General features: G+C 38.6%; 1 protein-coding gene across 1 annotated transcript in view; it reads left to right on the top strand.

The window, feature by feature from the left end:
- LOC132395212 (nuclear pore membrane glycoprotein 210-like) overlaps positions 1-12,865 on the top strand; it is a 128,456-nt gene that overhangs the window by 8,641 nt on the left and 106,950 nt on the right. The window contains exons 2-3 of the mRNA XM_059971500.1: positions 1,389-1,525; positions 12,558-12,689. Of these exons, the coding sequence (XP_059827483.1) occupies positions 1,389-1,525; positions 12,558-12,689 (269 nt within the window). The remainder of the gene's footprint in view (positions 1-1,388; positions 1,526-12,557; positions 12,690-12,865) is intronic.

The raw sequence follows: 12,865 nt of genomic DNA on the forward strand, positions 1-12,865 counted from the left end.
CTACCCACTCTCTTTTGGGTTCGATTGAAGCTTGCACTAAGGACTCTGCTGTCCAACCACAATGACTCTCCACCAAAGTGTGTCTCTCTGGAGCAATCTCACTGCTCCTTTTATACTCTTGGGGTAGGTCCTCGCATGACATTCTCAGAAACAAAGTCACAGATTCCCAGTACATATGTCACATACCATCCCAGGAATTGAAACTGGAGTTCATAACAGATGTAATATTGAGGCTTTATAAAGCACTGGTGAGGCCTTTCTTGGAGTATTGTGAGCAGTTTTGGGCCCTTATCTGAGAAAGGATATTCGGTCATTAGAGAGGGTTCAAAGGAAGATTCACAAAAATGATTCTGAGATTGAAAGGCTTATCATATGAGAAGTGTTTGATAGCTCTCGGCATGTAATCAATCACTGAAATTTAGAAGAATGTGGGGAGGGGAATTCTCATTGAAACCTATCAAATGTTGAAAAGCCTTGATAGAATGTGTTTCCTATGGTGAGAGAGTCAAAACCAGAGGACATCCTCTCAAAATAGAGGGACACCTACTTACAGTGAAGATGAGGAACTTCTTTAGCCAGAAAGTGATGAATCTTTGGAATTCGTTGCCACAGCAGCTGTGGAGGCTCAGCCATTGGGTATATTTAAGGCAGAGATTGGTAGATTCTTGATTAGTTGGTCATGAAAGGTTATGGAAGAAGGCAGGAGATCGGAACGGAGAGAAAATTGGATCAACCATGATGAAATGGTGGAGCAGACTTGATGAAACAAATGGCCTAATTCTGCTCCAATATCTTATGATCTTATTGTCTTCCTTTTTGTAGTTTTAATGGGACAGAACCCAATGATTGGCCATAAAGTACCAGTTGGAAGTTGAATTATGTACAGGTTTTATTTCCTGAAGACTGGTCTTCATTTTAGTTAATCCATAATATCACGACACCAGATTGATCCCCAATACTGGGAACTGTCTGTATTGAGAAAAAGAACAAGTCCAAATAGGTATCACACACATGAGAAAATTGCAGATGATGGAAATCCAAAGCAATACATGCAAAATAATGGAGGAACTCAGCAGGCCAGACAGCAGTAAGTGGGCTCTTTTCCATAGGTGCTGCTTGGCCTGCTGGTTTCCTCCAGTATTTTGTGTGTGTGTTCCAGATATGTATATTGTCCTCAAGTTTATTAGAGTTGGCATGTTAATAAAGTAAATAAATTCATGTAACCCAGATTTAATCTACAATGTTTGTTATAAGTGAGGTGATAAATTCTGAATCTGACTGAAGCTTACATTGTATGAATATGAGGTTGTCACACGTATAAAATAAATACGGTGAACAATAGTGTGTTCATACTAGTCAAATAACTGAATAGTTCTTTTTCATGGCAGGTTTTCAACACGACCAGATATAGCAACTGTTGAACCTGTGTATCAGAATGATACTGACTGTTCCAATACTGCAGTGATATCTGCCCGTTCAACACAGCCTACTCGCCTCACCAGCATAATTATAGCAGAGGAAACAGGTAAGTATCAAGTGATTAATATAATTATTTTATAGGATAGACTCAACTACTGTGGATTCTGGTTAATTGAGACACATCGGAACCAATACATTTTGGCTCAATCAGCTACTCCTATTAGGCGAAGTTCATAGAAATAGTTAAAATGGTATAAAAAAGACAAACTGCCATTTAACTGAGTAACAAATGATGTAATTAATGAAATGCAGAATAAATTAGAACACTACCAAAACTATTACAGCATTATAAAACTGTGTTTCTAATAGTTATCAATGGAGGAATTCATTCAGTTTGCACTAACATGTTCTTTTGACTGCAAATGAACAAAATCAGTGCAGACACCTAGTGCAAGTAGTGGACTGCCTTTAAATAGTGCTTTTGATGATTGCATCCTCCAAATCTTAATTTTCATTGTAACATTCAAGATTATTGTCAATACCTTCAAATTCTTCGTAGTTACTAACTTGAGGTAGTGAAATTGTTTCATTTTCTCTCTGGCTGTTTCTGCTATCTCCTAGCTTGAATGCTTGAAACCACAGTTTTGAATTGCCTTACTATTTATTTACCTACTATTTATGACAAAAATCATTGCTTTTTGAACACAAGCATCCAAGTGATGCTGTTTAAAACTGTTTGCTCTAAGCACAGTGTATTGTCTAATGGCTACACAACATGCACGCGACTTACACAAGTTAGAAAATGTTCGACAGCAGTATCCTGTCCCAATTAAGTGAGTGTCCCAAGTAAACAAATGAAATCCCAGCTATTTTCTTGATTTGTTTTTGTTCTTTAAGAGTTGTCCCAAGTAAGCGGTTGCCCTGATTAACCGATGGCCCAATTAACTGGAATCCACTGTACTAATTTGGTACTGAATAAATGACAGAGTGGACATTTGATATTCCTCAATTAGATCTCTCAAAATAGCTTATCCCTCATGATTCAGAACAATTTACTTCTACCCACAATTCTATAGATTCTAAGTTAGCTGCAATATGAGACTCGTACATCCTGCCATTAGTGGGGCAGGAGGTACCTGATAGGATGGATGGGTGGTAGTCTTTCCACCATTTTTGTTGGGCTTTTGAAGAATGTATTCAAGTTCTCAATGCCATTCTGTGCTTCTCAGTTTTAAGTAATAATGGGTCAGTGGTCCTCATGAGTCAGCAGAGATGGTAATTATTTTGAAGTAAGGTTTGAGGATTTTCCTGAACTGTTTCATTTTTCTATCTAGTAATCTCTTGCCTTTTAAGTGTTTTTGGCAGAGACCCCAGCTGACCAATGTAACAGTGTATTAAGCATTGGGCAATGCCACAACTATGCCTTGATATAGTGGATGATAGCGGGCCAAATCTCAAATACCAATGAATCAGTACAGGAAGGTGCTAGAGAGCCTTGAGGAATGTTGTCATGTTGTCATTCTAAGCAGAAAAGCTGGTCATTGACCTTAGGAAGTGGGTCAGCTCACATGCTCCTGTTAACATCAACAGTGCTGAGGTTGAGAGGATGAAAGATTCAAATTCTTAGGAGTAAACTTCACCAATAGCCCGTCCTGTTCCAACCATGTCGATACCATGGCCAATAAAGCACACTAGCATCTACTTCCATTGAAGGCTAAAAGAAATTTGGCATGTCCCTGTCGACCCTTACAAATTTTTATCAATGCAGCTTAGAAGGTATCTTATCCAAATTCACTATGGCTTGATATGGTAACTGTTCTGCTTGTGACCACGAGAAAGAGAGTTGTGGACACAACTCAGCACGTCACAGAAACCTCCTCTCCATGAACTCTGTCTGCAATCCTCGCTGCTTCAGAACAGCCAGCATAATCAAAGACCTCACCCACTGTAGACATTCTGTCTTCTGTCTCCTCCCATTGGGCCGAAGTTACAAAAGCTCAGAAACACATACTGCTTAAGATCAAGGGCAGCAATTATCCCATTGTTGTAAGACTATTGAACGGTCCCAAATAGGATAAAAATGGACTCAACCTCACAATCTAACTTGATATAGTCTTGCACTTTATTGTTTACCTGAACTGTACTTTCTCAGTAACTTTAACACTTTATTCTGAATTCTGTTATTGTTTTTCCTTGTACTATTTTAATATCCTCTTGTAATGAAATGATCTGTATGCAAAACAAAGTTTTTCATTATACCTCACTATATGTGACAATAATAAACCAATTCATCAAAACTCTGGATTATTTGGATTATTTTTCATCTCTCATAATGTAACAGATCCCAATTTCTAGACCAGGAGCATTGCCAAGAGGTGTGCTTGTCTTACTGGCAACACATAATTGTTATGACAATACAGTGCTCCAAATATTTTGTCAGTAGGAAGACTCTGTCAGAGCTAACTTTCTGTTCTTTTTTTTAATTGCCATGTGGAGGGATTACATCTTTTCTGATTCTGGCTTGGATATTGCCCAGGTGGATCAATTTTCTCCATCTGGGATACAGACCAAGGCTTTTTCAGTGTTGAAAAAGAAGTCTTTCTTCATCATATCTGTAGCTTCCAAGTTTGGAATTTAAAAGTTCAAAGTTCAATTTGGGTGTTGGTCTTTTTTATAAGTTGGGTTCTTTTTGGCTTCTTGTTTTGTGGCTGCCTGTGAGCAGACGAATCTCAAGGTTGGGTAATTTATAAATAGACTACTTTGATAATAAATGTACTTTGAACTTTAAACACATACAAACTGTGATAGTTTAATGGAATGTTCTGCTATTATATGTAATGGATTAATGCATTGTCAAGGCCCTGTGTGCTTCAAGATCTCCAGTGAGAGGCACAATAGGAATAATCAAATTATTGGAAAGGAAATGTAAGTTGTCCACTTAGGACATGCCCTCTTCTCATTACTACCATCAGGGAGGAGATACATACACTCAGACATTTTAAAAACAGCTTATTCCCCTCCAATTTCTGATCGGTTCATAAACCCATGAACACTACCTCATTATTCTGCTCTCTTTTTGTACTTTTTTAATATATTTATTGTAAGTGATGATGTCGACTCAGGCCTGAGAGGCCAGCGGCAGGCATTTTCATGCCTTACAAGGCGCAGAACGAAAGACTGTGTGGCACGCCACTCCTCTCACAGGCATTTTGCAGAATTTTACTTTTACTTTATGAGGTCGTGTTGTGAGCTCAACACTCAACCCGGCACGGATGGAAAGCATACTCGGGAACAGCCCGACTGGAATCGAACCCAGGAGCCTCCATTCTGGAGTCCGGTGCTGATGTCACTGCGCCACCAGCCGACCTAATATAGTTACAGTAATTTATAGTAGTTCTTATTTGTATTCCACTGGGCTGTGCTAGATTGAATTGAACTGAAACTTAATGTTCGTGGACTGTCTCAATGACTTTGTAGTTTGATATTTTATATTTTTTTTTACTATTTGCATGATTTGTTCATTTTTTTGCATATTGTGAGTTTGATGTTTTCCTTTGAATGGGTTCCATGATTTTCTTTTTTTCGTAGATGTGTGTAAGAGAGCAAATCTCAGAGTTGTATACTGCATACATATTTTGATAATAAATGAATTGTGAATTTTTGACATACAGTATGTCAGTGATAATAAACCTAATTTTAATCCACTGTATACCTCTCAATTAGCAACAATACAACAGATACTGTGGGCAGTATGTGTATGTTTTGTGGTAAAAGGCTTTGCAGTTAGTTGTGTTTCCAACATTGTAGCACTGATTACACTTCAAACAACATTTCAGAGTGAAAGCATTTTGCAGTGCTCAAAATTTGTGCAAGGTGGTTTATTGTGCCTTTGAATTGCTAGGAAAATGGGAAGCTAAATTTAAATGATGCTCTTTGCTATTTGTATTGTAATATAGTTAAATATTTCATGATGTTCATGTTTCTAATCTCCTGCAAACTCAACCTTACCTCTGTCAAAAAATTTGAATTTGAAATGCATTAAATGGTGCAGTTTGTTTTTTCACACATCGACTTCAGTTTTAAATAGCTTTTTACATGTTTATATCTGCCTTTCCCATACAATTGACTGGAGTCATGCTGCTTACAATTAATTTGTTGGGCTAATGTACCAAAAATTAAAATCCAAATTAAAATTCATACAGCATGTGATGTAGCTAGTTCAAGTTTAATTGTCATTCAACCAAACACACTTAAACATCTAAACAAAACAGTGTACTTCTGGGGCCAAGATGTAAAACACAGTCCACGTAGTTACACACAGCACATACACATACAGTCACAAAAGGTAGCCTAAAGATTAATGAGACATGGGGTGTTGGCCTGGAGCCTCATTTCTGCAAGAACAAGTATGCAACAGTTCCTCATCTCATGCTGGTTCAGCTGCAGACTGACAGATGAAGGCAATCCAGTTTATCATCCTTGGAGCGAACAGTGGAGAGCAGCACTGACGGGAGAGCCAGCCTTCAGCCCTGCAAGGGTTCTGGCAGCCCCACACCTCCTCCCGTGCATGGCTGTAACAGGCAGCCAGGTGGCTGGATTCCCCAATAGCCAAGGCCACGCAGCTCCCATGACATCAATCTTACCGATGAACCTGATGTTGTGCATTTAACATTTCTGTAGTAAGTGAATAATGCAGTAAATATATTGTTTGATTAAGCATTCTTGTTCATTTAAATAATTCAGTGCTGTTATATGTATGAAGTACGTGAATGGCAAATGTCATCATACGACCTAGTCATACATGCAGACCTCGCTAAATGTAAAAAAACTAAGTTAGACTCTCATTCCTGGTTCCGTCTTTTTCTTGCAATTCAAGTTGTGTTTTGGAGTTACAAAACATAACAGTAGCAATGAGCAAGTTTAAAACAAACCTGAAACAACTGCCTGCCTGTTGAAGTGTAGCGAGATGTTCAAGTTTTTTAAAAAAAAACTGCATAGCATGTGCTCTTTAGAAAAGAAGACGGGTGTGGTCGTTCTTTTTTAAAAGGCAAGAAATAGAAGAATTTATGCTTCATAAACAGTAAGTACTGTCTGATTTTTAAAAAAGAGCAGAAATAGTTGGTTACATCAGAAAGATTGACATTCCATTGCACAATGGACAACTGGCTCAATTGAGCCAATTGAGCAGAATTTTGAAGCAAATGAAATTGCCAGTGAAAAGTGAGTGCCAATTTTGCAGTGTGTTAGATTTAAAGACATACAGTTTGTTTAGATGCTTGATTGCTCCAAATAATCCAGCTGAAATAAACTTTGCTGATATTGTGAAAGTAATGCAGGAACATTTAGAACTGAAACCATTGTTGGTTATAGAACATTTTAGGTTTCATAAGCAGAATCACAAGGAAGGGGAATCCATTTCAGCATACATGGCTGAATTGAAGAAGTTGGCTGAGCATTGCCAGTTCAGTAATAGGCTTAAAGATGAACTGAGAGATTGTTTAGTTTGTGGAATCTTACAAGAAGACATTCAGAAATGGGTCATAACTGAGGCACAACTTACAGCTATTTCAACTGCTCTTTTAAATGTATCTGTGGAAACAGCAGACAGATGCCATTGAGTTGTAGTCGGGAATGAAAGTGAGTGTGCATAAAATTGTAATATCTAAACAGTAACTGGCCTGGCTGAACAATTTGTGTTATCACATACTGTACAACAAACTAATGTAGATTTAAAGGCAAAGTTTGCAGAAGATGCAACAAAGTAGGACACACAAAGAGCATGTCGGGCAGGCAAAAATAAATGGACTGCACAGGGAAGAGAAAAAGTCTAGTTGCAGTTTCAAAAAGAACACTAATCTGCATGCTATTGATGAAAAATTGTATAATGATAGTGACACAGAACTAGGTGCCCTTGAGATTTACACTGTGAAAACTAACAATAGACAATCAATGTAGCTTACACCAGATTAATTAAAATGGAATTTGACACTGGCTCAGCTGTTTTAGTCATTCCACAGAATGAGTTTGAACATAATCAACCAAGAACTTATACTGGAGAAAAGAAAACTCCTGTGGGAATGACATTTGTAACAGTGAAATACACCAACCAACAAGCCACATTACGCTTGTATATGGTAAAAACAGGAGGGCCAGCATTGTGAGGCTATGATTGGCTGAGACAACTACAACTTGATTGGAGATGCATCCACCATTTGCATGCCATATACCCTGCAATAGAGTCAACTAAAAGTATATTACGAAAGACACTGATGCCACATATGTCTCCATGAGGTACACCATGAACCACTGCCCAAGAGAGGGAAACAGATGTTGGTGCCAACCTCTGTGCCTCTGGTTTGAAAGCGTATTGGACCAAAAAAAGACCATGCTGCTCAGAGGGATAATGAAAGTGGCTACACCAGTTTTTGTAGGTAACATATCTGAGAAAACTTGATATGATAATCAGGCAGTTACTTGTGAAATGGGACTTGGTTTTAAGCTGGAAGAGAGTTCAAGGAGCTTCAGGAAAGTTGCAAGCATTCAACTGTTGTAAGTATAAAGAGCAAGAATCTACATGTATTAAAATTATTGCCTGAACTTCGAGTGAGAGGTGAAAAGCTGCTTGTTAAGTAAATGCAAAGATCAAAGCCCAGCTGGATGAATAGAAGGTCAAAAAAAAAGGAGTCAATGGGGATATGAAGACAGAGGATTTGTCAGATAATGTGGATGAGACCAAGAGGAGAGATCAGATCTCAAAGGGAGCAATAGAAGGGTTGATAAGAGTACTCCAGTGAAGTAAATGCACCTTCCTTAGATCAAGATGCACAAACTGGAAGAAAAAAAGAAAATGAGAAGAAAGGGGTCCATTAACTCTCAGACCATTTCCTGTAGTCCTAGAGTCAACTCCCACAACCACCATGGAGGAGGACTCAGACTCTGAGATTGTTTCACAGCTACAGTTCTCTCCTGCCAACCAGAGTGATTCCCCCTAGTCAGGAAAGATATTACACAAACAAGATAATTTGCAGATGCTGGAATTCCAAGCAACAACCACAAAATGCTGAGGAACTCAGCAGTGATATTCTGTCTGGGTAGCCTCCAATCTATTGGATGACATTTATTTCTCAAAGTTATGGTAATTGCCCCCCTCCCACCATTCCCCATTCTCATTTCCCTCTCTCACCTTATCTCCTTACCCGCCCATCACTCCCTCTGGTACACCTCCCCCTTCCCCTTCTTCCATGACCTTTGTCCTTTCCAGTCAGATTCCCCCTTCTCCAGCCCTTTATCTCTTTCACCAATAGACTTTCCAGCTCTTTGCTCCTCCCCTCCCCCTCTCCTGGTTTCACCTATCACCTACACACTTGTACTTGGTCCTCCCCTCTTGTACCTTCTTACTCCTCATCTTTTTTTCTCCAGTCCTGATGAAGGGCATCATCCCAAAACATAACTGTTTAATGATAATTATAATAATAAGTACTTTATTGATCCTGAGTGAGAAATTATTTTGTTACAGCAGCAAAATTTAAAATCACACTTAGCAGTGTGCAGACTTACCTAATCATATACACAATAATGTACCAATGTGCAATGATAATGTACGAATAATAAAGCAGAGACTATTGTACTATGATGTGTCTTCTCCTTTTGCATAGAGATTAACTGTTGTATATGCTTATTGCATTTGGTAGGAAAGATTTCCTGTAACAATCCTTGTGACAGTGGAGCTGAATGAATCTGTTTGAAAAAGTGCTACTAATTTAGTAAGTCATGGAGAGGATGTGCCAGATTGTCCATAATGGATAACAGTTTGTTTAGTGACCTTCTTTCCACCACTAACTCAAAAGAGTTTGGGTTGTATCTAAGGATGGATCCAGCCTTTTTGATTAGTTTTTTTAGACGTTTTGCATCACCAGCACTGATGCTGTTTCCTTAACATAAACCACAAAGAAGACTGCATTCACTACAATAGACTGGTAAAACATCTCCAACTCCTGCCGTACACATTAAAGGATCTCAGCTTCCTTAGAAAATAGAGTCTGCTCTTCCCCTTCTTGTAAACAGCCTTGGTGTTGGTTTTCCAGTCAAGTCTGTTGTTGAGGTGAACACCCAAGTATTTGTACTCCTCTACCACTGCAACCTCTTCTCTCAGAATGTATACAGGACTCGTCACAGTCCTCTTCCTCCTAAAATCAATCACCATCTCCCTGGTTTTGGCCACATTTAGGAGCAGGTGTTTCCTCATGCACCACTGCACAAACTTGTCACCAATTCTCTGTATTCCATCTCCTGTCCATCTTTGATACATCCAACCACTGCAGAGTCATCAGAGAGCTTCTGCAAATGGTAAGACTCAGAGTTGTGTGAAAGTCTGAAATGTACAGTGTGAACAGAAACAGAGACAGGACTGACCCTTGTAGCACCCCAGTGCCACTCACCACCACCTCAGGCAGAGAACTACCCAGCCATGGAAACTGGGGTCTATCTGTCAGGTAGTCAGTAACCAAGGAGAAAGTGGATATGTCTACATCCATCCTTTGCAGCTTCTCGCTCAGAAGTAGTGGCTGGATTGTATTGAAGGCACTAGAGGAACCAAAAAGTGTGATTCTCCCAATGCCACCAGTATCATCCAGGTGGGAGTGAGCTTGCTGCAACAGGTAAATGATGGTGAAGAAGTTTCCCCTAATGTTTCTTTTAAATTTTTTACCTTTTACCCTCAATCCATGACCATTGGTTGTAGTCCCACCCAACCTCAGCAGAACAAGCCTTCATGCATTATTGTAGATCCTTTCCAGCTTTCAAATCAGTGGTATGGATAATTGCATGGTTTCTACGAAGGATTTTACCATTGCTCCTACAACTGCACAGTATAGCCTCGTGACTAGAACTTAAACATTAAAAAAATCTTCTGAATAGTTGAAGGCTGGTTTTCAGGGTAGATGAGCATTTCAGCTATCAGTGTAGAATCCTGATATAAAAAGTTCTGTAATGTTTACATACTAAGATAACTCTAAAGCACACTGTAGATAAATCCTGCCTTATAGCAATTCAGATCATGGAAATTCACCCTTAGGGAATTCAAAAATTGTAGTAAAAAAATCCTGGGATAAGGAATTTACAAAATAATTCCAACAAAATTTACGCGGAAGTAAGAAGTGAATACACACTTTTCAACTCACACTTTTCCTAATGCATGTGCAGATGACACAGCTTCACATTACGGAAAATCATAATATGGAACGTTTTCTACACATCCCCTGCCCCACCATCTAATCCAGGGTCACCTGCTCTGCATTTGAATGAGCAGTTTGAAAATATTGGTCAGGAATTAATAGCTTCTTTTCACTACCTGTGGTTTATAATATGTAAATGAAGTGTAATATGTTGCTTACAGCAACCGGTTGTGCTAAAAGATCAAAATGCTTCTGTTTAACAGCTGTCAACTTCGTTCAAAGAATTTGGGTGAGCTCATGTTGACTTAACTATTGAAGTCTGTTTCTGAAAACCAGAAGATCATTGGAAACTCCTGTATCAATTAGTGTCAGAGCTAACGTGAAGCTTGCTGCTTTGTCCTTAACTGTATAATTCTGTACACTTTTTCAGGCTTTAAAAATCTGATTGCTAAATTTTTTTCAGAAGAAGCCATCGTTTAAAATAAGAATGTAACTAAGTAAGACAATTACAGATTTCCACTTCCACTTTTCCATTCATATCTTTCCACTGCTTGTTAAAACACCTAGAGGAAATGATGTATTTATTGTAAAATATATACAATAAGACATAGGAGAAAAATCAGGCCATCTGGCCCATCAGATTTGCTCCACCATTCCTTCAAGCTGATTTATTATCCTTCTCAACCCTATTTCCCTGCTTTCCCTCCATAACCATTGGTGCCCTGATTAATCAAGAAACATCAACCTCTGTTCTAAATGTACCCAATGACTTGACTTCACAGCCATCCATGGCAATGAATTCCACAGATTCATCACCCTCTGATTCTATCTCACCCACTATAGGAAACATTCTCTCTATCTAGGCCTTTTAATATTCAATAGGTTTCAATGGGATCCTGCTTCATCCTTCTAAATTCCAGGGAGTACAGCCTCAAAGCCATCAAATACTCCTCATGCGTTAACCCTTTTTTCCGTGGAATCAATCTCGTGAACAACTTCTGAGCACTCTCCAATGACAACAAGTAAAGGTGATTAAGGGGCCCAAAATTGCTTACTGTACTCTTAAGTATGGTCTGACCAATGCCTTATAAAGCCTCAGCATCTCATCTTTGCACTTATATTCTATTCCTCTCAAAATGAATGTTAACATTGCATTTGTCTTCCTTATCAATGATTCAACCTGCAAGTTAACCTGTAAGGAATCCTGCACTAGGACTCTCAAGTCCCTTTGCACCTCTGAGCTTTTAATTTTATCCCCATTTGGAAAATAGTTTTCACCTTTGTTTCTTCTACCAAAGTGTAATACTTTACACTATATTCAATCTGCCACTTCTTTGCCATTCTCCCAGTCTAAGTCATTCTGCAGACTTCCTGCTTCCTCAGCTCCACCTGCTTCTCCACCTATCTTTGTATCATCTGCAAACTTGATTACAAAGCTATCAGTTCCATCATCTGCGTCATTGACATATAGCAAGAAATGAAGGGGTCCCAATAGCAGTCCCTGCAGAACACCACCAGTCAGCAGCAGCCAACCAGAAAAGGCCCCTTTCATTCCCACTCTTTGCCTCCTGCCAGTCAGCTAATCTTTTATCCATGGTAAATTGTAGTAATATAGATTATAGTTGCAATGTTGTTGGAGTGGTGCTCACCATTTTGGGGTGAATATTTGGACAAGTAAAGTTATTAGCACATTTGTTGAGGGTCACTGGCATGTTTCACTGTTGGTAATCATCATAATTCCCTTTGCAGACAATATATCCTATTACTTCAAGATGCTTTGTGATTCTCAAAGGCAAAGAAAAGTAAATATAACTTATTAAGAGACACAAATTTTCTTTCTTGCATGTACTGATAAATTTTTAAAAGTAATGTGCATCAGAATATATTTCCTGTGCAATGATTAATGAATCTTGGATAAACAATTGAAAATGATCTGCAAAGCAGTAATATAGTTTTTTTCATCAGTGACAGGACAGGTGTTGCGGTGTGATGTAATGGTGGATATAATAAACCAAATTGAAATTGTATCAACAACTCGGGAATTGTACGTGGATGACTCACTGTTAAAATTAACAGTTAGAGCCTTGGATGAAGAAGGTATGATTGCTTTGTAATATTCTTCAGAGACATTTATATTTTATCCACTTAATTGTTGTCTCATTTTTAATTTCCAATGCCTGATCTGATGATTATAAAGTGTCATTTCCTTTTCAAGGAACATTTCTTCTGGATTTATCTGTTGCTAAGTACAATTCTTTATCTTTCCCAAGTAG

The sequence above is a fragment of the Hypanus sabinus genome, chromosome 6 (genome assembly GCF_030144855.1).
Source record: "Hypanus sabinus isolate sHypSab1 chromosome 6, sHypSab1.hap1, whole genome shotgun sequence".
Taxonomy (NCBI): Eukaryota; Metazoa; Chordata; class Chondrichthyes; order Myliobatiformes; family Dasyatidae; genus Hypanus; species Hypanus sabinus.